Below are 24,755 nucleotides of genomic sequence, written 5' to 3'. Positions count from 1 at the left end.
TGGTTTCAGCCCCCCCCCCCCCCAAGTGCATTTTTTAATAAATTCAGGCATACATGAACCCCCAAACAGACAGACAGACACACATTAAAGCTATATTGATCTTCTGCAAATGAAACACTTAAGATTTTATGATAGCAATAATGACACAGAATTAAGCACATACAGAAAAATAGCTGGGGCCATTTCTCGGTCATATTACAAGTTTCACCGTTGGATTGTGCTTAATGCTGAATGCTTTACCATCACAAAAGCTATCAGAGAAATCACACACAGTCAGATACAAAATAACGCGACATAGTAATTGCTAGATGCAGTCCGTGCACAATCCACTGATTAAGTTCAGCCGTTTTGACAAGGTTAGAGCCGCTATCCGACTCCATCACGTTCATTTGTAGCGTTAGCCGCTAGCGGCCGCTAGCGTTAGGCGCTAGCGTTAGCCTGTGGCCTGGCTACCAGTAGAAAGCAATTAAAGCACCATCTCCGGAAATCGTGAGAACAAGGGAGTACAACCGGTGAAAGCCCGTCTGGATGCCACCAAGAGTCTATTAAATGTCGGGTGAAAGTTTGGCGAACCTCCCTTAAGCCACACTCCATCACGTTTTGCTTGTAGCATTAGCTGCTAGCGTTAGCTTGCCGGGCTTCTGTTTGATTGGCTCCCTGATGATCACGTGACTCCCTACGTGAGTACATTCACTGCTTTCTTAAAGGGGAATGAACATAGGCGAACAACACAGAGTCAAAGCGGGATGAAAAGACTATTTTCTTGTTTTATTAATTTACCGAATTTACCGACATGGTCAAAATTACGTCGGTCATCGTTAAGAATTTCGGTGACGGTAAATTTTCGGTTTACCGCCCAGCTCTAGAGCCAATCATATTTTTTAATATATTTGACTACATTACAATACATACATTACATATTTATGTAATTATATTATTGATGAATGATTTAGATTTTTTGTAATTTTTTGTCTACTTTTTCAAATATTAGCTGTGAAACGTGTAGTTTGAAAGAGTGAGTATTGTATAAATAATGCCACTCAACTTGAGAATTAATTAGGTGAGCCAGAACTTTTGGCAATAGTGTACCATTACTGCAACAGGATTTGAGGAAACTTTACAGACTACAATTGACCTGTGTGCACAATCTGATGAAGGCAGCGTGGATGTCATTGGCCACTGCTTCTTACCCAATGCACACGTGTCTCCTAATGCAATCCTTGTGAGCGAATCTTTGACCACAAACTGCGCAGGAAAAAGGTTTTTCACCAGTGTGGGTTCTTGTGTGGACTCTTAAGCTTTGCATACTATTGAATCTTTGAACACAAACTGAGCAGGAAAAAGGTTTTTCACCAGTGTGGGTTCTTGTGTGTACTTTTAAGGTATTCTTACAACTGAATCCTTGACCACAAACTGAGCAGGAAAATGGTTTTTCACCAGTGTGGGTTCTTGTGTGTATTTTTAAGCTATGCTTCTTATTGAATCTTTGACCACAAACTGCGCAGGAAAAAGGTTTTTCACCAGTGTGGGTTCTTGTGTGAACTTTTAACTGTTGAATTTGATTGAATCCTTGACCACAAACTGAGCAGGAAAAAGGTTTTTCACCAGTGTGGGTTCTTGTGTGTATTTTTAAGCTTTGCTTACTATTGAATCTTTGACCACAAACTGAGCAGGAAAAAGGTTTTTCGCCAGTGTGGGTTCTTGCGTGTGATTTTAAGGAACTCTTATGACTGAATCCTTGACCACAAACTGAGCAGGAAAAAGGTTTTTCGCCTGTGTGGGTTCTTGTGTGTACTTTTAAGGCACTCTTACAACTGAATCCTTGACCACAAACTGAGCAGGAAAAAGGTTTTTCACCAGTGTGGGTTCTCATGTGTTCATTTAAGGCACTCTTATGACGGAATCCTCGACCACAAACTGAGCAGGAAAAAGGTTTTTCACCAGTGTGGGTTCTCATGTGACTGTCTAAGTTCGTCTTCTGAATGAATTTTCGACCACAGACTGAGCAGGAAAAAGGTTTTTCACCAGTGTGGGTTTTTGTGTGTATTTTTAAGTGTTCCTTTCTATTGAATCCTTGACCACAAACTGAGCAGGAAAAAGGTTTTTCACCAGTGTGGGTTCTTGTGTGTATTTTTAAGTGTTCCTTTCTATTGAATCCTTGACCACAAACTGAGCAGGAAAAAGGTTTTTCGCCAGTGTGTGTTCTTGTGTGTATTTTTAAGTGTTCCTTTCTATTGAATCCTTGACCACAAACTGAGCAGGAAAAAGGTTTTTCGCCAGTGTGTGTTCTTGTGTGTATTTTTAAGTGTTGCTTTCTATTGAATCCTTGACCACAAACTGAACAGGAAAAAGGTTTTTCGCCAGTGTGGCTCCTCATATGCATACGAAAACTATAGTTATGAACAAAGGTTTTCCAACACTTAGAGCATTTGCAGCGTTGGTTGTCACGGTGAGATTTCTTCTGACCTCCATCTTTGTAAGGTGAGTGTGACGTGGCAACATTTCTATCTGTTGGTGCGATGAAAATGTGTGCTTGCGATCCTTCCGTTGAGCTGCTGCTTGGAGGCTCCGTCCCTCTGCTGGCCTCACTCGGACCATCCTCGCTATTCAAGGACTCAGCAGTCGACATGGTGATATCGTCCTCATCTTTCACGTATGGCAGTTCTACCTCCTCCTTTTTGATTGGAAGTTGTACTTCTCTCTTTAGCTGTTCAGCGTCAGGACCAAGATATTTGCTGAAACCTGCAAGACACAAGAAGACAAATGATATATTTTATAGACCGTCTATCCAGCTACAAGGCCGTGGGGGTAGACTGGCTGAGGGAGTGAGTGCATATACGCGCGCGTACTAGATGCATTCTGGGCTCTCATTCCTATGACAACGATGCACTGATTGGCTGTTAGTTATCGTGCATTGACACGCCCTCAACCTTCAGGCACAAGCAGTGGCAATTTTATTCATTTATTTTATTATTTATTGATTTAAAAAAAAAAAAAATGTAAGCAGTTACAATTTTATTCACGAATTGAGTATTATTTTCACCAAATACTTTTTATTTGTACTTAAGTCCATTTTTTGGATGACTACTTTTACTTGAGTAATATTATTTTGAAGTAACGCTACTCTTGAGTCAAATTTTTATCTAATCTACCTTCCCCTGTTGAAAAGGAAATGACTCAAGAATGAAATGAAGTATAAGTAACAAATCACATAAATAAATCCGGGGTTTCCCCTAGGATTTTTTGAAGCTGTGGCGGTGGGTTGCATCTGAGTCGGACAGTGCGTTACTAATTACAGCTACGTTACCCTTCGTAATAATGGGGCTTTTTTCTCGTAGCAATAGTACGACTTACATGTCGTAGTCTTTTTTTCTCTTTTATTTCGCCTTAATTTGGAATGAGCTCGATGACAAGCTAAGTGTTGAAATCCATGTCCAGCTTTAAATCGATGTTGAAAATCATTCTGATCAGTAAATTTAAAAATTCCAACATATCGAGGTTATAAATTCTTCTCTTCTACGGAAGTATTTCTTTGTGTGTGTGTATGTATTTAGTGTTTAATGTTATTGTTTGTATGTTATTGCATGAGGATACTATAATATGCGATAATTCACCCTTTCTGCTCTTATAATTTTTCTTACGCTTGTGTTAATGTACGAAGGCTCCTGGCTCTAAGCTTTGAGTATCTTCTTAAGGAAACCGGACTCACACATGATCCTAGTTCAGCATGATGAGATGATGTACACTTTGTGAATATGAATGTGTGTGTGAACAAATTGAAATTAATAGCACTTTATTACCACAACAATAATAGTCCTTCTGTTAATGGACCCATTTCACTGAGTAGGGGGAAATTCTAATAGCCGTGTAAAGAGTTTTACTGGTTTTGGTGAGAAGTTGATTAGTTTTTTGTAGTTGTTCATGAACTACATTACCACCTTAACGAACATCAAGGTACCAATTAGCTTAGCAAGGAGAAGTAAGAGAGTCATTTTTCGAGTGTCCCAGAGCTCGCAAAACTTGGAAGAAAAAAAAAGCGCATTTATCAAGGTTTCGTCAGCCATGATAACGTATCCGTCAGCCTGATAGCACAAATATGAGTACACCTGCTCCTCTGCTATTGGATGCGTTGTTGACGTTAGTGTGGCAGAGCAAGGCTCCGTTTTTGGCCGCGCATCTCGCTGCAAACTCATTCACACTTTCTGTTCCGTCCAAGACGGCCGTCCACCGCTCACTCTCGCCTGAGAAGTCCCATCCAAAATACTGTAATGCCCCCGATCGGGGGAAATAAGAGAGGAGTCGGTATTAATAAACAATAACCCACTTTATTGTGGCAACAATGATCAAGAAAAACAATCACAAAATAACAGCGGGCTGCTGCGACGTCCGATCGCTATCTCGTTGATTCTCATTCCCAACTCGCCTGCCCCTGCGTCACAGCTTCCCAGTCTTAAGGGGGCCACACTTTGTTACGGACATGACAATATACACAATGAATAGGTTGCCGCTGAACCCTTCACACTAGGCTGCCGCTAGTTTGAAACGGTCCAAAAAAAATAAAAGAAATAAAACATCTCATTTGCAGGGAGTAGCTGCTTTTATTTTGGTGTGGCGCTGTGCCACAATCTGATCTGACATACAGTGGGGCGAACAAGTATTCGATACACTGCCGATTTTGCTGGTTTTCCCACTTGCAAGCCAGGTAGAGGTCTGTAATTTGTATCAAAAGTTCTCTTCAACTGTGAGGGACGGAATCTAATACAAACATTCAGAAAATCACATTGTATAAGTTTTAAATAATAAATTTGTATTTAACTACATGAAATAAGTATTTGATACATTACCAACTAGTAAATATTTCGGCTCTTTTTAAGAACCCCTCCTGTTCTCCACTCATTACCGGAAGTAACCACCTATTTGAACGTGTTACCTGTGTAAAATACACCTGTTCACATGCTCAAACAATCAAACTCCAACCTCGTCACAATGGCCAAGACCAAATAGCTGTGTAAGGACATCAGGGATAAAATAATAGACCTGCACAAGGCTGGGATGGGCTACAGGAAAATAAGCAAGCAGCTTGGTGAGAAGGTAACAACTCACCTCGTGGGGCATCACTGATCATGAGGAAGGTGAAGGATCAGCCCAGAACTACACGGCTGGACCTGGTCAATGACCTGAAGAGAGCTGGAACCACAGTCTCGAAGAAAACCATCGGAAACACATCACGCCGTCATGGATTAAAATCCTACAGCGCACGCAAGGTCCCGCTGCTGAAGCCAGTGTATGTCCAGACATGTCTGAAGTTTGCCACTGACCATCTGGATGATCCAGAGGAGCAATGGGAGAAGGTCATGTGGTCGGATGAGACCAAAATGGAACTTTTTGGTCTAAACTCGGCTCGTCGTGTTTGGAGGTAAAGGGAGGATGAGTACAACCCCAAGAACACCATCCCAACCGTGAAACATGGAGGAGGAAACATCATTTTTTGGGGTTGCATCTCTGCCAAGGGTACAGGACGACTGCACCGTATTAAGGGGAGGATGGATGGAGGAGGCTATGTATCGCCAGATCTTGGCTGACAACCTCCTTCCTTCAGTGAGAGCCCTGAAGATGGGTCGTGGCTGGGTCTTCCAGCATGACAACGACCCAAAGCACACAGCCAAGGCAACTAAAGAGTGGCTCCGTAAGAAGCATCTTAAGGTCCTGGAGTGGCCTAGCCAGTCACCAGATCTGAACCCGATAGAAAATTTATGGAGGGAGCTCCATGTTGCCCGGCAGCAGCCCCTAAACTTGAAGGCTCTGGAAAAGATCTGCATGGAGGAGTGGGCCAAAATCCCTGCTGCAGTGTGTGCAAACCTTGTCAAGGACTACAGGAAACGTTTGGTATCTGTAATAGCAAACAAAGGTTTCTGTACCAAATATTAAGTTCGATTTTTGTGATGTATCAAATACTTATTTCATGCAATTAAAAGCAAATTTATTATTTAAAAATCATACAACGTGATTTTCTGTTTTTTTTGTATTAGATTCCATCCCTCACAGTTGAAGAGAACTTATGATACAAATTACAGACCTCTACATGCTTTGCAAGTGGGAAAACCAGCAAAATTGGCAGTGTATCAAATACTTCTTCTCCCCACTGTATGTAGGGGAAACCCTGAAATCAGACTTAATATTTGAAAGAAAAAAATATCGTGATAATTATCAATTTTGACTGATAATTTTTTTTTTTTTAATTACGACAACAATTTTTGTCATATCGCCCAGGCTTGAACCAAACGTCCTCTTTTGCCTGGACATGCACCTTTTTACATCCTGACCAGGGCGCCCGGCGGTGTTTTATGAATTCATGAAAATGTCTGTTTTTCATTCCTTTTCACGGGACCAATTAGCGCACGTTGAAATTCACTGACGCTTTGCACAGAATACTACGGTACTGTAATGCCTGTGACGTGTTCCCAAAATTATTCAACCTCCCCTGTGGATAATTGTTTTTGCAAGTTTGACATTCATTTTTCATTTTGTTTATAATTACATCAAATAATAACATATCAATTAGACAAATACAGCTGAAATAACAAAATAAAAGTTTGGGAATATTCCAATTAATGGCCTTTCTGTGATTACCTCACCGACAAAACTATTCAACCCCCCCTCCCAAGTCCACCACTCTTAAGAACAAAGGTTTCCTTCAGGTGTTGTCAAACAGCTGATGAAAACATCTGTAGATGTGAACGGAACCCTCGTGAGCAGCATTTAAGCAGATTTAAAAGGACTATGACATCACTCTTCTTGGCAGTTAATGACATCTTTACAACATGGTGAAGGAATGGTAAAAAAAAAAAAGTTCAGAAAGGAGGTCATTTCAATTCAAAAGCAAGGATATTGATATATAAAGATAGCAAAAGTATTAAAAAATTTAAGAGATACAATTGGGAGCATAGTCTGCAAGTTTAAAGCCAAAGGCACAGTGGAAACGTTACCTCGGTGTGGTAGAAAGGGGTCAGGTTACTGTCTGCAATGCTGTGCGATACCTGAAGCGAAAGGTGGAGAAAAATCCCCAGGTGATAACTGAGGATCTACGACAGGACATGTCATTGGAAGGTATTCAGGTTTCACCCCAGTTAACAAAACGCACACAGCAAAATGATAGCCTGGTACTCCAGACTCACCGCTGTTCCAGCTATTGAATCTGGCCACCATTCAGCGGATAAAATTTTCAGGGCGGAGCAAGCCACAGCAAACAGACAGCGGACTGGACCAATCAGCGACGGGCGGATGTGACATTAGACATTAGAAACGTGACAAGGGACTTGCGTGCGGAAGTAAACATACGAGGAGATACCAGTCATGCATTGGGGTTGTTTTGCTTCTTCAGCTCCAGGGAATCTTCAGCGTGTGCAAGGTATTATGAATTCAGTTCAATCTTGAATGCAAATGTCATGCAGTCAATGACAAAGCTGAGGCTTGGGTGAGGTTGGACCTTCCAACAGGACAATGATCCTATGCATACCTCAACATCTACCACATCTTGGTTGCAAAAGAAGTGCTGGAAGATTCTGAAGCGGCCATCGCAATCACCGTACTTAAATCCCGGCATGCAAACTGGTTAGGGGTGAAAAAGGTGACAACATGGATACACGGCATGCGCGGAAAAGTGCATTTCATAGTGCAACCAGAGACATCTCGAATTAAACAAAGTACATAATAATTTAACATGTACAAGTCTAAATCTCTCATCCTGAAATCAGAACATATAAGACGCATTAAGTAGCAAATTGTACAAAATCTAAATTATAAAATATACAGTATGTGCCATTTGCATTAAGCAGAGAACAGCTGTACTCCCGTCTCTCACTATTGTCGGTCATTTGTTGTCACGAGAAGAGAGTGGCGGTGACAGGTCTAGGTCATGGGTGTCCAAACCTGTCCGCAAGGGCCGCTGTGGGTTCTGGTTTTCGTTCCTACCAATCGATATCAGACAGTTTAACCAATGAAATTTGTGCTAAAACAAGCATTACACTTGTGAGACACCAGATTGGTGAAAAGATGTCATCTTGTTTTGTAGGAATGAAATCCAGCACCCATTGCGGCCCTATGTGGAATAGTTTGGACACCACTGGTCTAGGTCATCGGACTAGAGCAGGGGTCCCCAACCTTTTTTGCACCACGGACCGGTGTTATTTGGGTCTTTTTTTCACGGACCGGTGTTCTGACAAATTTTGCAACCCATCAAAAATTGCAATGATGTGGTTCTGCGCATGCGCGTAACGTTAAACATAGCCGCAAAATGAGCAAATGCAGCGATTCCAAAGTAAACACTACACAAACTTTCTTGAAAGAATGGAATATTAACTTACGTTTGATCATGGAAGGACTTGTAGAAAAGTTCTCCACAGATACATCCTGCCATGTTAGCTGCACACAAAAAACTGCACACCGCTCTCACCATTAACGACTTCGCCTTGTCGTTAAGCATTAATTAAGAAGCCCACTTCACAAAGATACGATGTTGGAAATTGCAGCAAGGTTTTCAATGCTCTTGTAGTGATGTCAGGATATTCCGGAATGACTTTAATCCAGAACCTCGGTAGAGTTGTTGTCTCAAATGTACGTTTAATAAGGTCGCCGTCATTTGCGATATCTACAAGTTGATCCTCCTGCTGCACAGACATGCTCGAATCACTCGGTTTATTCACAAACGGGTCACGAATCCACTCCTTCGCCGTTCGTGGGTCTTCGAGGTTGTAGGCTCGTCAGGTGCCCTTTTCGCCGTAAAAATATCTCCAAAGACGTCTGTTTTCCAGTCATCTTCGGTTGTGTGGGGGCTAATTATTTCCGGGAACAAATGTGCTACGCCCGTGGCCTAGTAATACGTTATTATCGAGGACAAGAGCACATAGATATATTATATACACAAACAAGATGTACTACTAGCAGTCCAATCAATGGATTTCTATGACGACATTCTAATCTATCCCGTAGTATTATATCTAGAGTAGACAGGGATATTAGTATGTTAAGCAGGGGCACAGGGTTAATTCGGCAAGAATGTGGTCGTTATTAAATTATTATTTCTGTGCAGCCCGGTAACAGGGTTGTACGATATACCGGTATCAGTATAGTATTGCGGTACTTGCTTTCAAAAAAACGGTACTATATTACCTCATTTTAGTACCGACAAAAAAATGTCATGTGTTTCGAGCGTCGGAGAATGTTGTGTGTGTGCTGTACAGCAGGCAGCAGCAGCGCTGCACTCACTCGCTCTGACTGTGCTCTGCTCCTGTGTGGGCGGACCGACTTCCCCCACCCCTCCCCTCGCCCCTCACAGCAAAGCAGCAGCTCATAGCAGCAGTTCAGCTCGGGGAAAGATACGAGGAAAAATGACGGCAGCTCCTACAGAGCCGCAGCCTACAACTAGCGGGCTGCAAAACCAGCCAAGGCTCGTTGAGAAAGAAGACGCACGAAGCGAAATATGGAGGTACTTCGCTTACCGTGCCGACGAAGAAGGAAACGCGGCGGACACATCAAAGCCCGTGTGTAAAAGATGCCATAACGCCACACATGCGAAAGGTTCCAACACATCCAACTTGGCGAAACATCTTGCGGACAACCATCCCGATTTGTACCAAGAATTCAAAGAACGACAGGTAGCGAATGTGAACGATAACAACACACAACATGCCTTCAAATAAGTCCCAACGAGTATTTGTCCCACAATAGCCTACTCGTGTGTCAGTGAAACACGAGGCAATAAACGCAATGTGCTCACAGAACACGGAATCTCCACCAAGGAGCATATGAGTCAAGTAAAGTAGCCTATCAAACATCAAAAAGTTTAGCCAACATCAGAATGCTGCATGCCATGTAAAAGATTTATGGCCCTCATTTGCCATAGCGTTTGGTATGCAGTAGGCTACTCTGATGAACATCCTAATATTTTCAATAATCAAATTATATTAATGTTATACTAATTCATTGGCAAAAACGCCTAAATGTTTAGAAAAAAATACACACATCATAAACCACCACTATACTGCCAGTCCCAAGCCAGTCTACTTTAGTAGCCTAAACATTAACTGTAGTGTGTGTGTGTGTGTGTGTGTGTGTGTGGGCGTGTGTGTGTGTGTGTGTTGTAGCCTATGTGGGTTAATAATCCTCCTGGGTTTAAGCTTCATTAACATCTAATCATTAATGCTAGATTTATGTTTAATGTAATGTTTAATATTTTCACAAACAAATGTAGGCTATTAATGTAGGCTGGCTTACACAAATGACTCAATACACCTTGGGAGAGTTCTGCACTTTACTGAGAACATTTCTCATTTTCTATTTTTAGACAAACCTTTTCATTTGGTAAATTAGATTTAGAAAACAATGATATCAAACTGAAAAATAAAATAAAATATTTGCATAATGTATTAAATGTAATTTATCCATCCCACAGGCACAGACACGCAAACTGCCAGAATCAGCACCAACCCAGCCTACCCTCCCAGCTTTGTTTCAGCAGTGCAGAAAGTATGAGGCTGACTCAAAAGAAGCAAGAAAATTGAACAGAGCAGTAGCTGAGTTTATCTGTCTTGATCAAGTGCCAATATATACAGTTGAGAAGCCTGGATTCAAGAACCTTGTGCAGCATTTGGACAGACGATACAACATGCCTGGGAGACATTATTTCATGGATAATGAAATCCCAAAGCTGTACACCGAGACCAGGAATGTCATTCAGGCCCAACTCAGCAGCCAGCCTTTCTTCGCTTGTACCACTGACATCTGGACGAGCAGGGCAGTCGACACATCCCGGGCTGACCAACTTGCAGTTGAATTTGTGTTGTACAAACAAATGCCAGAGATAAGTGCTCAGGAAGACCCACTCACCTGGTGGAAGAACCATGCAGCCTCCCTGCCAACTCTTGCACATTTTGCCAGACAGTACCTCTGCATTCCAGCCTCAAGCTGTGCTTCAGAACGAGTGTTCAGCACATCAGGCAACATCTGCACTCCCAAACGTGTGCGGCTGACTGAGGAGCACACTGAGACACTTGTTTTCCTGGCTAAGAACCTTAAAGTGATCGAAGAACTGTCCAGAAAATAAACCTAAGAGAACAAGGGGGGAAAAACATCTCTCCCCCTCCCTCTCTCTGTCTCTCCTTTCTCTGTCCCTCTCTCCCCCTCCTCTCTCCCCTCCTCCTCTCTCTGTCCCTCTCTCCCATCCTTTCTAATCTCTTGTGAACACTTTTTTTTTTTGTTGAACCTAAAGCTCAGGAGCTGCAGCCAAGTACAGTACTTTTATTTTTTGTTAAAAAAAAATAGCTGTGTGAAAATATTTTTTTATTTAAAACAAGTTTGTACAGTTCATTCTATTGATGTGTGAATTGTGAAGACATTTTTATTTATTTTTACATAAAGTTCAGGAGCTGCATGTACAGAGAGTATTTTTATTTAAAAAAAAACATAGCAGTTGTTGTTTATAACTTTGAACAGTTTACTTTGGAACACAGTTATTGTTACTGATATGAGGTGATCTAAGATTTGCCTATAGCTTTTTCAGTACAACTAAAAAAGTAGGAACCAGGATAATAGCACCATTTAGCGGTCTGATGTCACACTGGAGATGTGACAGTTTAACATTGTTCAAAATAAAAATGTTACTACCAGAGTGAACTTCAATAAAAGAAGTTTTCAGTTCCAAGTTTTGTCCTCTCTATTCCAGTATTTTTTCCCTGATGTTTTAGGTTTTTTGCGTGGTATCGTTTAGTATCGGGTATCGAGGTATTTAGTCAGGTATCGGTATCGAACTCATAAATTTGGTATCGGGACATCCCTACCCGGTAATAAATGCGCACCGGAACCGGTCCGCGGCCCGGCAGATAGGGATCCCTGGACTAGAGTGTAGTTTTGCGCATGGACTACGGTTTTCAAGTTAACGGTTTCACTCGCTCGTTGACAGACCAAATCCTCTCCCCCGCCCAATTTTTTTCTCCTCGGATCTACGTGATTCAGACGAATGACCCATTTTGATTTCAAAAGGGCGAAATTTTGCCGAAAGGTGGCAAGTTTGCATGCCTATAAATCCCAGTGAAAACCTCTGGTGGTACCTGAAGAAGGCAGCTGCAGCATGCAAGCCCAAAAATGTTAATGAACCGGAGGCCTGGGCAAAGACATCTGAAGAAAGAAACTTTTGTCAAAGGATGAGACTTCACGTCTAAAGGATGTTATTGTTGCAAAGGATGTTGTACTAAGTACTAAAGTTCTACATACCTAAGGGTTTGAATAATTTTGTCAAAAAGTAATCACAGAAAGGCCATAAAATGAGATATTCCCAAAAATATTTTTGTTATTTCATCTCTTTGTGTCTTTGTCATGTCATTATTTGATGTGATTATAAACAAGATGGAAAATGAATGTCAAATATTCAAAAAAAAACTATCTACTGTGGGGGTTCAATAATTACACAACTGTACATGTAGTCGTATACTATATTAATGCTACATATTTTAAATATGTATTTTGTTATTAAGAATTGTTTAGAATCATGTTGGAAAGGTGATGTCACAGTGTGTTGCATATATGCACCACTATGGAAAATCAGTTGACCATTTGCAGTGCGTTGCTGCCACCTGCCGGTAAGAACAATTCACTGCATCTATTTTTTTTGTCACAGTTTGGCTCACAAGCTCATTCACTTACACCAGTGGTGTCCAAACTATTCCACATAGGGCCGCAATGGGTGCTGGATTTCATTCCAACAAAACAAGACATCTTTTCACCAATTTGGTGTCTTGCAAGTGTAATCAGTTGACTGCAATCAGGCGCTCTTTGTTTTAGCACAAACTTCATTGGTTAAACTGTCTGTGCTCGATAGGTAGGAACAAAAACCAGGACCCACAGCGGCCCTTGAGGACAGGTTTGGACACCCATGACTTACACAGTCTGGTGTCTTGCGGTACCATTGACACTCGTGAATGCTTTCTGTTACATTTCCGCCTCGGAAATCTATGCATGTATTTTATATTTATAATAACGTATGAATACGTAGTACAGTGATACCTCAGCTCACGAACATAATTGGTTCCCAGAAAGTGTGTGTAAGGCGAAAAGTTCGTCTCCCGAACATTTATTTCCCATAAGAAACCATTAAAATGAGAATAATCCGTTCCCAGGTCCCCATAAAACATAATTTCCTACTAAATAAGCCTTAAAACTACACAAAAATATACCTTATTTTATGTATAATAAATGTGCTATTGTATTATAATTAAAGAAATAAACTGTACTGTATAATAAAGTCGTTTTATTTACCTTTGTGATGGTAGTTGATGGCTTGATGGAATGGAGTGGGAGGAGGAGGGAGGGAGGGAGTTACTGTTTGGAAGGAGAGTGTTACCGGCAAAGTGCGCAGTTAGCGTAGACTCCACTGCTGTGCCCCCCACATGCTTTTGGTTGTTAATAAAAGTGCCCACAAAAAGCCATCCGACGCCTCTGGGTGTTTGTATGCACGCCGCCACCTTTCTGGAGAGGAAATCGGGCGAACCGAAGACAACCGACGACAACGAGCCAACGTGACTCGCCGGTCCACTTCTCACTACGGTGGGAAGCTGAAAGCACCGCCAATTACCAGTCGAGGGCGAATTGGTAACACGAGTCACCTTCCATAATAGCAAAAGTACACTCAATATGGTCCAAAATCTCTATCAAACACAAACCACGTCCGCACTCAACGAAAGTGAGGGGACGAACTGGGACGCCGTGAGCGTGCGTCAGCTTCTCGTGGCGCTTTTCGACCGCGTGAATTGGTTCGTCCGCCGAAAACTAGTTCGTCAGCAGAGACTATATGCTCGCGAATTTAATGTTCTTGAGGCGAAAAGTTCGTGAGCTTAAGCGTTCGTGAGCTGAGGTATGACTGTATATGTATATTTCTGTGGAGAAAAGTTGTATGTACAAAACGTCTTAAATTGTTGTGTTATAGAAGGCAGCTTATGCCCAGGCTAGTAGCTCAAGCAATTTGTGATATCCATATAAAAGTTATGTATACAAGCAATGTTTCGTCTAATTTTTCATGGGTCTATGAGCAGACACACAAACCCCCTGGGCACACTGCGGACCACAGTGAGCAACATCAGATGCACACCCTTGAGTACGCACGCCTGTTCAAAACACTGGATCATAGCAAGTTACTTGGCTTATTAAAAGAATCAAACTACAGCAGCAATTTTCATTAGTTTACTTTTAGTATCATGGATATGGCCGACATAAAAAGACAAAAATCTCATTGTTTATGAGATGTGTACCATGTTATATGTGAGAGTACTGCTTTAACCATAGGAAGAATCCTGCTTTGACCTGGGTAAGGTCCAGTTGTTGCATAGAGGACTTAATGAATAAAACATAATGAACAATCACAATGGGAGTACAGTATAAGAAACTCACACATTAAAACTGTTCAGACAATAAGGACTATCAAGATTCCTATTGCAGCTACACTGCAAAAACACACCTCCTTCAAACTAATTAAATTCCCTTGTTTTCAGTGTAAATTTACTAGAAATACAGGAAATTATCAGCCAAATTTTACTCACTTAGATATCCTGAAATAGGCTTATTTTCAGCTAGCTATTTTTCTAAACAGACTCATTTTGAGCAAAAAGTTAGTAGGCCTATATATAATCTTAAAACAAGCTTGTTTCTCAGAAATTCAAGAATACATATTGTTCAAAACATTATTTGATAGCAAATTTGAAACAAGGATGGCTTGTACGGACAGTGAAAATATCCTTTGGTGATAAAAGTCTGAATTACAAAGGGCAACGCACTAGTCAACCTTCTGTTGTGGAGTGTCCTGTACAAAAGCAAATTCTTGTGTTGGAATGTTCGAAAGCTTACTGAATTGTGGTTATTTCATTGTTGAAAATCATTTTGTTTGTTGTTACTAGTATGCATAATTTTGGAGGGAGTGCCTAATTTCTGTCTCACGAACGAATTTTATTTTGTAATTCAAGTAGTGCTGCAACGATTAATCGATTAACTCGAGTATTCGATTAGAAAAAAAGATTCGAATTTAATTTTGCTGCTTCGAGTATTCGTTTAATTAAAGTGGCGTTGTAATGGTTTATTTTGAAAGTGTTTGCATTTAGTTTTATTGATTTGGGTGGATACACTGCCTTCTAATCTGCCTCATTTCACATGGCTGAATCCAGGTGCTCTCTGTTAAGACTAACATAAGCTAAGTTTTTGTTTGAGCTAATCTTTCTTTTCAATGCATTTGTAATTTGTAGGTATATTTAGCCTATTTTTGTGGGAATATGTGTCTGAACCATTTGTTAAGAGCATTGTTAAAAAGTTAGCATTTTATAGCATTTGAACTAGCAAACTTTTGCTATGTAAGTTAGCGAATTGTTCTTTCTTTGTACACGGATCCTTCTTTATTTTTTATACCGTTTGAGGCTCAGCTCAGGTAATTTAATTTTTCATGTTCCTTCTCCGATTACTCGATTATTCGAACTAATGGTTCATCGATTACTCGACTACTAAAATAATCGATAGCTGCAGCCCTAAATTCAAGATAACTTCCTGTTACGCTTTTATGTTGGTGTATTTCCTGTTCCGTGTGTTTTGCAATGTTTGTAACTTGAAGGCGTTTTGATCTAGTCTAGCAGCCCCTCTGAAAGAGGCAAAGCTCTTACTGTGATCCTGGTGATCCTTTTATTTTCTAAGATCGGTTGGTTTAAATAACTAGATTATATCCGTTCTAAAATTTGATATTAATTAATACTGTAGTGCTTGCAAAGATTGGCAGCGGAATGTTGCTTCAGTAAATTAGCACAGGAGTGTAGCTCTCTTTTCACCACCAATGGAAGCGTCGCGTTGCCATATCGAAAGCACCAATAGGAGCGTCGCATTGCTGTATCGAACACACCAATACTGCGGGGCTGTATATCTGCCAAGTTATGACTGTTCAAAATTTGTGGCTGTTTGGACCGCTCCGCTTCAACCAAACCTCAATATTTTTCATCAGGCACCTAAACACATGTCTTAAGGCTCCCCTGATGCAGGTTTGAGGCAAATTCATTTTTTTCCCTTAGAGGACGAGCCTGTCTTACAAAAAAGGGCGCTTCCTGTTCTAACTTGGGGGCACCAGGCCAAATGGGTAATATTTCAATGCAGCCGTGTTCAGGTTGGGCTACCTCTCATACACACCCCAGATATAAAAAAAAAAGACTGCACCTTGCACCAGGGAATTATTAGTCATTTACTGAATTTGGCCTGTTGGCAAAAGGTAACAGAAAAGGCCAACTGTGCAGCTCCCTCAGCAGAAGAGAGGAGGGATAGGGGGGATTCGGGAAAAAGTAAAAGTTTTGATCAAATTCAGCCAAATCAATCATTTATTATGTCCAAAAACAAATGGTTCAAGCAAGCACGAGCCATGACTTTGATCTCAGAGAAATATGACCGACAAAGTTCCCTCTCACTATTGCAGCAGTGGAGGAGGGACGAGGGAGAAAACAGAATAATAGCGTCCTTCGCTCACTTCTGAATCTACAACGAGCGGCCAATGAGGAGCCTGTTGTAAGAGGGGGTGGGCTTAGTTATATTGCTAAGCAGCCTTTGGTGATATGTTTGGCAACGTCACTTCCCATTCACTAACCGAACGATTCATTTGGTTGGGGGGCAACGATTCGTTGAAGATTTGTTTGAACGAGTCTTTTTACTGAACGAACCGGACTGGATTCATCCCCTCAAGTCAAATCAAATTTATTTATATAGCCCTTTACAAAACCCGAAAGGTCCCCAAAGTGCTTTACAACAAAGACAAACATGGCACATAGTAAATAAAAGGAAGGAAAGTATTATACAATGACATTAGGAAGAAAAAAGAAACGAAACAACGCGTCACGAAGTCAGACAGCAAATAAAACAGTAAAACTGATAAAATCCGAAAACATTAAAAACCCTAAACAAATAAAACCAGGCTAAACTAATCTTGGGGAAATGCGAGTCTAAAAAGGTGTGTCTTTAAACGAGATTTAAAAAGGCCCAAATTTTTGATAAGTAAGAAGGAGCCTGACTATGAACAGAATTAAAAACAAATAGTAAAAGTTTAAAATCAATTCTAAAATGGACTGGAAGCCAGTGGAGCGATGATAGGACGGGGGTAATATGTTCACGTCTTCATGTATCTGTTAAAAATCGAGCAGCAGCATTTTGAACAAGTTGGAGACGAGAAATTGAGGATTTGGGAAGACCAACATAAAGTGCGTTGCAGTAATCCAGCCTTGAGCTTATAAAAGCGTGAATTGCTTTTTCCAGGTCGTGGCGAGTAAGAAAAGGCTTTACTTTGGCCAAGAGACGGAGCTGGAAAAAACTTGCTCTTACAACAGAACTGATCTGTTTTTCAAAGTTGAGCCTGCAATCGAATAGCACTCCGAGATTTTTAACATGTGTTTTAAAAAACGGAGCCAGAGTGCCAGGGTTGGGCTCAAGGGCATTTAACATAGAAGGTGTGCCAAAAGTAATATATTCAGTTTTGCTTTCGTTAAGATGTAAAAAGTTTTGCGCTAGCCACTGCTTCACATCGGATATGCACTCTATCAATTTAGTGACAGCAGTTTGTTCATTGGGTCTCAGGGGCAAATACAGCTGCAGGTCATCAGCATAAAAATGAAAAGAGATATTATGTTTTTTTTTTTATAACTGATCCTAAAGGTAGGAGATAAGAGAACTGTTTATCCCGTCACTAGTGTGGCGACGAGATGGTGGCGTGCATGTGCAAACAAATGTCGATATGGCTAGCTCCGTGAGTAACTCCGCTACTGCGCATGCGTCACCCACATCCTGTGATGATGAACGACACATCGGCACAAAACAAAAAAGATCAATATTTGTTTTGTTTTGATGTTCAACTCATTAGCTCCCATTGAAGGAGCAGAGACGTGAAGTCTCCTTTGAAAGATGTACAACATCACATTATGCATGACACCATTCACAACTGAAGCAAGCGTGAAAGTAAACAAACAACTAAAGCATCTGTTTGGGTGAATTGTAGCTTATGTGAATCATATTGTTCACTTTACTAGTTTTACTGTTAGTGTATAAAGAGAGGCTTCATCAATAATTAAAGATGCATTACTGCAAATTTACTTTTGCAGTATTTTGTTGCACTCTCTTAACTCTGGCTGCCATTGACGGAGCTAGACTCTCAATCCCCTTAGACTGGAAGAATCAACAAGAAGTGAGTTGAAAAGGCCCCAAAATGAACAACAATTGACCTAAAATGCCCCCAAATTAAGCTCATTGGTTCCCATTGACCGCTATAGACGTCTGATCAGTTTAAAGTGTGAGGGAAGGCAGCGAATGAACATTCGTTCACACTCCCAGTTCAAATGGATCAGACGTCTACCAGTGATAAACTCACAGCAGAAGGATGAGAATAGCTTATTTTTTAAGTTTATTAGTTGTCTTGTAGAAAAATTTCCCGTAAATCGTATCGTTTAATGAGGAAGCAAGAGGTTCCCACCACTATTCATAATTTGAATTATTTTTGAACAAGACTAACAAAGAAAAAAATGCTTGTCTTTCTTAAAGGCTTCATTGAGTGACTGACAACAGCCTCTCACTTGAATAAATTTCCACAGACTGGTGTGAAACAAATTAAACGATGATTGGCACATTTGAAGCCTTCGATTGTAGAGCTACAGAGACTTCTCTCGCTAGGTCAAAGCTAGAAACCTAACCAAACCCATACCAGTAAATTTGTTTTCTTCGATGAGGGAAAACATTGGACTGTTTCACCTCCTGCAGCCGTCATTAGCACAGCTGACACACTGAGAAACAACCGGAGTGGGAGGGGAGGGGTGAGCCCTACCTGCAGCTGCGAGGAATTTCTCCCTGCATTTTTGGGATACAAAGAATAGCTAATACCGTATGACGGAAAGTCTTAGTTATTTTGAAACCGTGACATTTTCATACCGTGTTATGCCTTCAAACCGGTACCCGGCACATGTTTATAACCATGGAGGCAAACAGTACAGACGAGACATTTCTGCGCCTCATTATACACATGGGAGCGTTTGTAAACCTTACCCTTGAATACTTCCTGAGTACAAAATGCTCAATTGCTGGAAGATGGGCTACACAACGACAAAGGCTGAAACAAATTTATGTTGGCCGGCAGTCTGGAATAACGTCAGTCTGGTAGGACATGGACGGCAGACAGTTTCAGCCCCCGAGTATCAATTGTGCGAGTGGAAACAATGAAATGATGATGATGACAATGGCTTCTTGGTGCATTACCTCAAGAAGCCTCAATACATATAGCAGTAATGAAGACGTTGGTATCATCCGAGAAGGGCCACCTGATTACTACAGATGGGTAGTCCTTACTCCAGCTAACTATGAAATTACAAAAAGGGGGGACTTCCTCCTCAAGATGGAGTTGTTGATTTTGTTTCCCTGATTTAAAAAAAAAAAAAACTTCCCCTGCTCCAAAATTACCTAATTATTTCCCCTTTGTTGATTTTCATAAATTTTCTGTTGCAAAATGTGACTTGAAGTGTTTGTTATTTAATAAATATCAGTACGGATGTTAGGGCTGGGCGATATGGCCTTAAACATGTATGACGATAAATTGAGCAGATTTATCTCGATAACGATAAATGACGATAAATTCGCCCAAGCGTACTGTTATATAATTTGAAAATCTGAATCAATGCATGAAATACAGATTAACTGTTTCTTGTTGATTTATTTACCAGCATTCAATTTCATATACCGTATTTAACAGTTGTACATGCAGTCTAAACATTAAGTTTATAAAAATGTATTGTAAGCAATAAGAATTCAAGTATGAACATTTATAACAGCGTGTATGACTTGAACAATGTACATTATCAAAATCAATATGCCTGTGCAAACATGTCATTGTAACACAAATGACTTGCAGCTTGAACAGTACACTTCAAAAAGACAACTTATTGTTAATGGCTGCCTGCTGTGACATAAATATTAAATACAAGTGTTTACTTTATCGTTTCAGCCCCCCCCCAGTGCATTTTTTTAATAAATGCACGCACAAATGAACCCCCAAACAAACAGAGAGACACACACACATTAAAGCTATATTGATCTTCTTCAAATGAAACGCTTAAGATTTTATGATAGCAATAATGACACAGAAATAAGCACATACAGAAAAATAGCTGGGGAAGGTTAGAGCCGCTATCCGACTCCATCACGTTCATTTGTAGCGTTAGCCGCTAGCTAGCGTTAGCCTGGCTACCAGTAGAAAGCCACGAAAGCACCATCTCTGGAAATCGTGAGAACAAGGGAGGACAGCGGGTGAAAGCCCGTCTTGATGCCACCAAGAGTCTACTAAATGTCGGGTGAAAGTTTGGTGAACCTCCCTTAAGCCACACTCCATCACGTTTTGCTTGTAGCGTTAGCTGCTAGCGTTAGCTTACCAGGCTTTTGTTTGATTGGCTTCTTGATGATCACGTGACTCTCTACGTAAGCCCATTGACTGCTTTCTTAAAGGGGAATGAACATAGACGAACAACACAGAATCAAAGCGGGATGAAAAGACTATATTTTCTTGTTTTATTAATTTACCGAATTTACCGACATGGTCAAAATTACGTCGGTCATCGTTAAGAATTTCGGTGACGGTAAATTTTCGGTTTACCGCCCTGCTCTAACGGACGTACAAAACTTAAAATGAGAAACTCGATTTTTAGCTCACATGATTTGACCTACTTTTAGGGTGTCCAAAATTCCCTCCTACTCAGAAAAAAATATATCCTGTATTTTAAATTTTCCAATGCTGTATTACACTTGCATGTCGACATTTTTTAAATATGGTTGAATTAGGGGTCTCAGAACGAACCTCAAGCCACATGAGTGTTTTCTGCCATGTGTTCGTCTTTCACACAATCATGGTGCACATGCTTGTTTTGCAGACGATTACACACGCTTCCTTTTCATAAGTTTAGACATAAATGTGTTGCACCTTTAACTCGCGATGATGTACCGATGTCAAAATGTGTCAGTCATATCATAAAACAAAAAGGATTGGACACACTATCGCATAAAGACTAAACGGTTTGAACGAATGCCACCAAATGACAGTAACGGCTTCTTCTTCAGACAGAGCCCGGCACTCCCTTCAAGCTGAGTAATGTGATACTCACAGAACAGGGAGTTTGATGTGAAATCGTCACTCTCTGATGGTCGAGCGATGAGGTTGTCTCCTTGGGATCCTTCTTTTGAACTGCTGTTGCTGCCATTCTGAGGCTTCGACCCTCTGCTGGCCTCACTCACACTGCCATCTTCACCCTTCAAGGGCTCATCAGTCCACCTGAGGATGTCCACCACCTCCACTTTAACATATGGAGGGTCCTCCTCCTCCTTTTTGAGGGGATGATGTTGCTGCTGCTCCTCAATGTGGGGGTTCTCCACTCTAATGAAATACTCCTCCTGCTCCTCTTTAATGTGGACGAACTCTTCCTCCACCTTCTTGATGTATGGCGACTCTTCCTCCATGCGAGGAGACTCCTGGCTTTCAGGACGATGCGCTTGACTGACATCTGCAAGACCAAGACCATCATCACACATGGGCCAAATTTTATGTCTTCATTTGCCGTAATTGGTCCCCGCAAAAATGTACCGCTTCAGAAGTAATCCTCTGAGACAATTTTGTATTTATTCGTATCTTGTTGTCATCCACTACGACACAATGTAATAGAGCCGTCCCGACTAGTTGAAGTTGTTGACATAGTCGATGAAGTAAATGCGTCGACGAGCACAATATCTCGTCGACGGTTAAAGGCGGGTAAAAAATAAATAAAATACATGCGTGGAAAGTTGAGAATGTCAGACGCTCGGGTTGCAAGCAAGGGAAGTGGCACAAAGCCAAAAAAGCAGACCACAGTGGCCAAAGCATGGACTTAATTCAACGGATAAAAGGAGGGTGTCACTGTCGTGTGTAGTCTCTCGTAAATCCATATTAGGGATGGGCAATAGGGCCTTAAGTAAAAAAGAACTACGAGAATAAAGGTGTAGTATTGCTACGAGGAAAAAAGTCATTATTACGTAGTGGTAATGCGGCTGTAAACTGCTACACACGTTACCTTAGCTGGGAGCGATGACGAAGCATTAGATTATACATCTTTCAATTGGTCATCATTTGATGGAGATGGGTCAAAATATTCAGGATTTCCTTTTTTGTAAGACCAATTCTAAAACAAAAGTTGGCTTCAATATTGTTGATTTTAAAGGAGGCGGCATGGCACTACGTCAATCCCGTAGCTGCTTATTCAGCTACGTAATCATTTTTCTTTTGTCAATCTTGTGTTGAGCCGGCAAAGGGAGGAAAAATTGGTAAAAAGTAACTGGTAGATTACTTTTAAAGTACCTTTGTTACTTTGATGATGAAGTAATCAGTAAAGTAACTACATTACTTTTTTTTAGGCGTAATCAGTATATAAAATGCTTTTTCAAGTAATCTGTGACAACACAGTATGTGATATTCACAGCATTTATATCGCCAAGTAGACCAAAATTTGGAGACAAATGAATCCTGCAGTTGGAAAGGGATTATTCATTACCCGCAGCCAGACCTGTTGTACAGCAGGTTCACACTGCCAAATAGCATGCAAATATGTATCTGGAGTATTCTCCTGACAGTTTGGACATTTATTGGATTGGGAAAAACACATTTTGTACGTATTAAATTAAGTTGTATGCCATTTATGCAGTATTTTAAATTGGATAAATTGCAGATTTCTATTCGTAGTCGAGGTAATTGTGTTTTTACATATTTGTGTCCAGCAAGTATTATCGGATGTTACCAAAAAGTCGTTTCTCCATTTACTAATTGGTAAATGTGTAGAATTAATACATGAGACTATTTTAATTCAAGTCTTCTACATCACAATAAAATTAGAACGAGACACAAACAAACAAAAACCCAGTGAAGATAGAGAGCCACATGGGGTGCTGCGTGACAGCACTAATCAGACATTTTGTGTCTTTAAACATTCGAATTGTAATGTATAGTATTTGCGAGACAATTGAGTCATACGTCAACTTACTCACCTGACATTTTGGGACTTGACGTTTGCTTGCTCGGCGACGTGTTTATCCCTGGCGCGTTGTTTGTTCTCTTTTGTTAGCTGCTAAACTAGGCTAGGCTAACAAAGCAGGCCTCGACGTTTCAACGTGCACCCAAACGACTCGAAGTAGTAGCGAGATTGAACGGATTCTTGTCCAAAAACATCTGACACATTTCAGTCGATTACATTGCGTAGTGGGGCTTAGTGGATTGTCTTCAAAGGCAAAGCACCACTTTTCCAAAGCAATCGGCGGCTCCAGCCACTCACATTCTCTACGTCATGACGCGCACGTAAACGACACAGCTTGCTTTTTTTTTTTTTTTTTTTTTTTTTGCGTACTTTTCATTGTCCAACGTCTGGCCGACGTATGCATGTCGATAGAAGTTAAACACGCCGAGTTTTGGCTGAAAGAAAACTTATCCCTCGTCAATTATTCATACGAATGCAACGTTAAGCTGCAACCACCTAAACATGTTTAATAATTTAAAGAATAGATAGACCGTTAAATATTATTGTACTGTATTTTTAAAATTAAAATAATACCGCCACAGGGCGGTGCTGAACGCACTGAACGATTCCTGTGTAATAGTGTTGTATCGGTCGCGAACGATTCGTTCTTTTTGAACGAATTGTTTTGGTGAACGAGACCGAACTAATCATCATCTGCACTGATTCGTTCTATGAAGGTGGTGCTTGTTCGCTGCGTGGGAGGGCGTTGAGCAAGCGGCAGCGTCTTCTGACATCGCACACGACCAATCAGACGCCAGCCTAATCGCGGGCAGGGGAGGGAACGGAAACAGAATCAGGGCGTTTGTCACTCACGTCCACGTGTGGCCAATAAGCAGCCAGCGTGCAGGCAGGGGGGCAAGACTGAGTTATGTCACTTCCCGTTCAGTGACTCGGTCCTCCGGTTCCTGACCTAGCTTGCTGCTAACTTGATTTTCCAGTAATGACTATGCGGTGAACGAATCAGAAAATGAAAGGAAATGACTTTGTCACATATTTGTTAACGTGGAGCCTATCAAATGCTGCTCAAACAGACAAAAACACCACACAAATCTAGCGAGCATTGTTTAGAGTAGTACTTTTCTCAACAAACTCGTGACTGCCTATGACGACATACTATCAAATTTACAGTAATTTAAAACACGGGTAGCTACGAGGCAAGCAAAAGCTGAGCTGCGGTCGCGTGACGGCAGTGAAGCGGGCAGAGAACTGTCACTATATGGAGGCTAGTGTTGTATCGGTCGCGAACGATTCGTTCTTTTTGAACGAATTGTTTGGGTGAACGAGACCGAACTAATCACCATCTGCACTGATTCGTTCTATGAAGTTGGTGGCGCTTGTTCGCTGCGTGGGAGGGCGTTGAGCAAGCGGCAGCGTCTTCTGACATCGCACACGACCAATCAGACGCCAGCCTCATCGCGGGCAGGGGAGGGAGCGGAAACAGAATCATGGCGTATGTCACTCATTTCCACGTGTGGCCAATAAGCAGCCAGCGTGCAGGCAGGGGGGAAAGACTGAGTTTTGTCACTTCCCGTTCAGTGATTTGGTCCTCCGGTTCCTGACCTAGCTTGCTGCTAACTTGACTTTCCAGTAATGACTATGCGGTGAACGAGTCATAAAATGAAAGGAAACGACTTT

The 24,755-nt window shown here is 41.2% G+C and overlaps 2 protein-coding genes across 2 annotated transcripts in view; one reads left to right on the top strand and one right to left on the bottom strand.

Annotated features, from left to right (window-relative positions):
- Positions 1 to 50: 50 nt before the first annotated feature.
- On the bottom strand, positions 51 to 23,402 carry LOC130927671 (gastrula zinc finger protein XlCGF57.1-like). The gene is made up of 3 exons (XM_057853619.1): positions 23,095 to 23,402; positions 21,189 to 21,584; positions 51 to 2,742 (listed from the first exon to the last, which is right to left on the bottom strand). The coding sequence occupies exons 1-3, from the start codon at positions 23,099 to 23,101 to the stop codon at positions 1,187 to 1,189; spliced, it is 1,959 nt and encodes a 652-aa protein (XP_057709602.1). The 5' UTR covers positions 23,102 to 23,402; the 3' UTR covers positions 51 to 1,186.
- LOC130927694 (E3 SUMO-protein ligase ZBED1-like) overlaps positions 9,290 to 24,755 on the top strand; it is a 287,791-nt gene continuing 272,325 nt past the window's right edge. Inside the window, exon 1 of the mRNA XM_057853666.1 lies at positions 9,290 to 9,653. Coding sequence (XP_057709649.1) covers positions 9,387 to 9,653 — 267 coding nt within the window. The 5' untranslated portion in view covers positions 9,290 to 9,386. The remainder of the gene's footprint in view (positions 9,654 to 24,755) is intronic.

Source organism: Corythoichthys intestinalis, chromosome 13, assembly GCF_030265065.1.
Source record: "Corythoichthys intestinalis isolate RoL2023-P3 chromosome 13, ASM3026506v1, whole genome shotgun sequence".
Taxonomy (NCBI): Eukaryota; Metazoa; Chordata; class Actinopteri; order Syngnathiformes; family Syngnathidae; genus Corythoichthys; species Corythoichthys intestinalis.
Note: the sequence above shows the minus strand (reverse complement) of the source record. Positions and strands in the feature narration are given on the sequence as shown.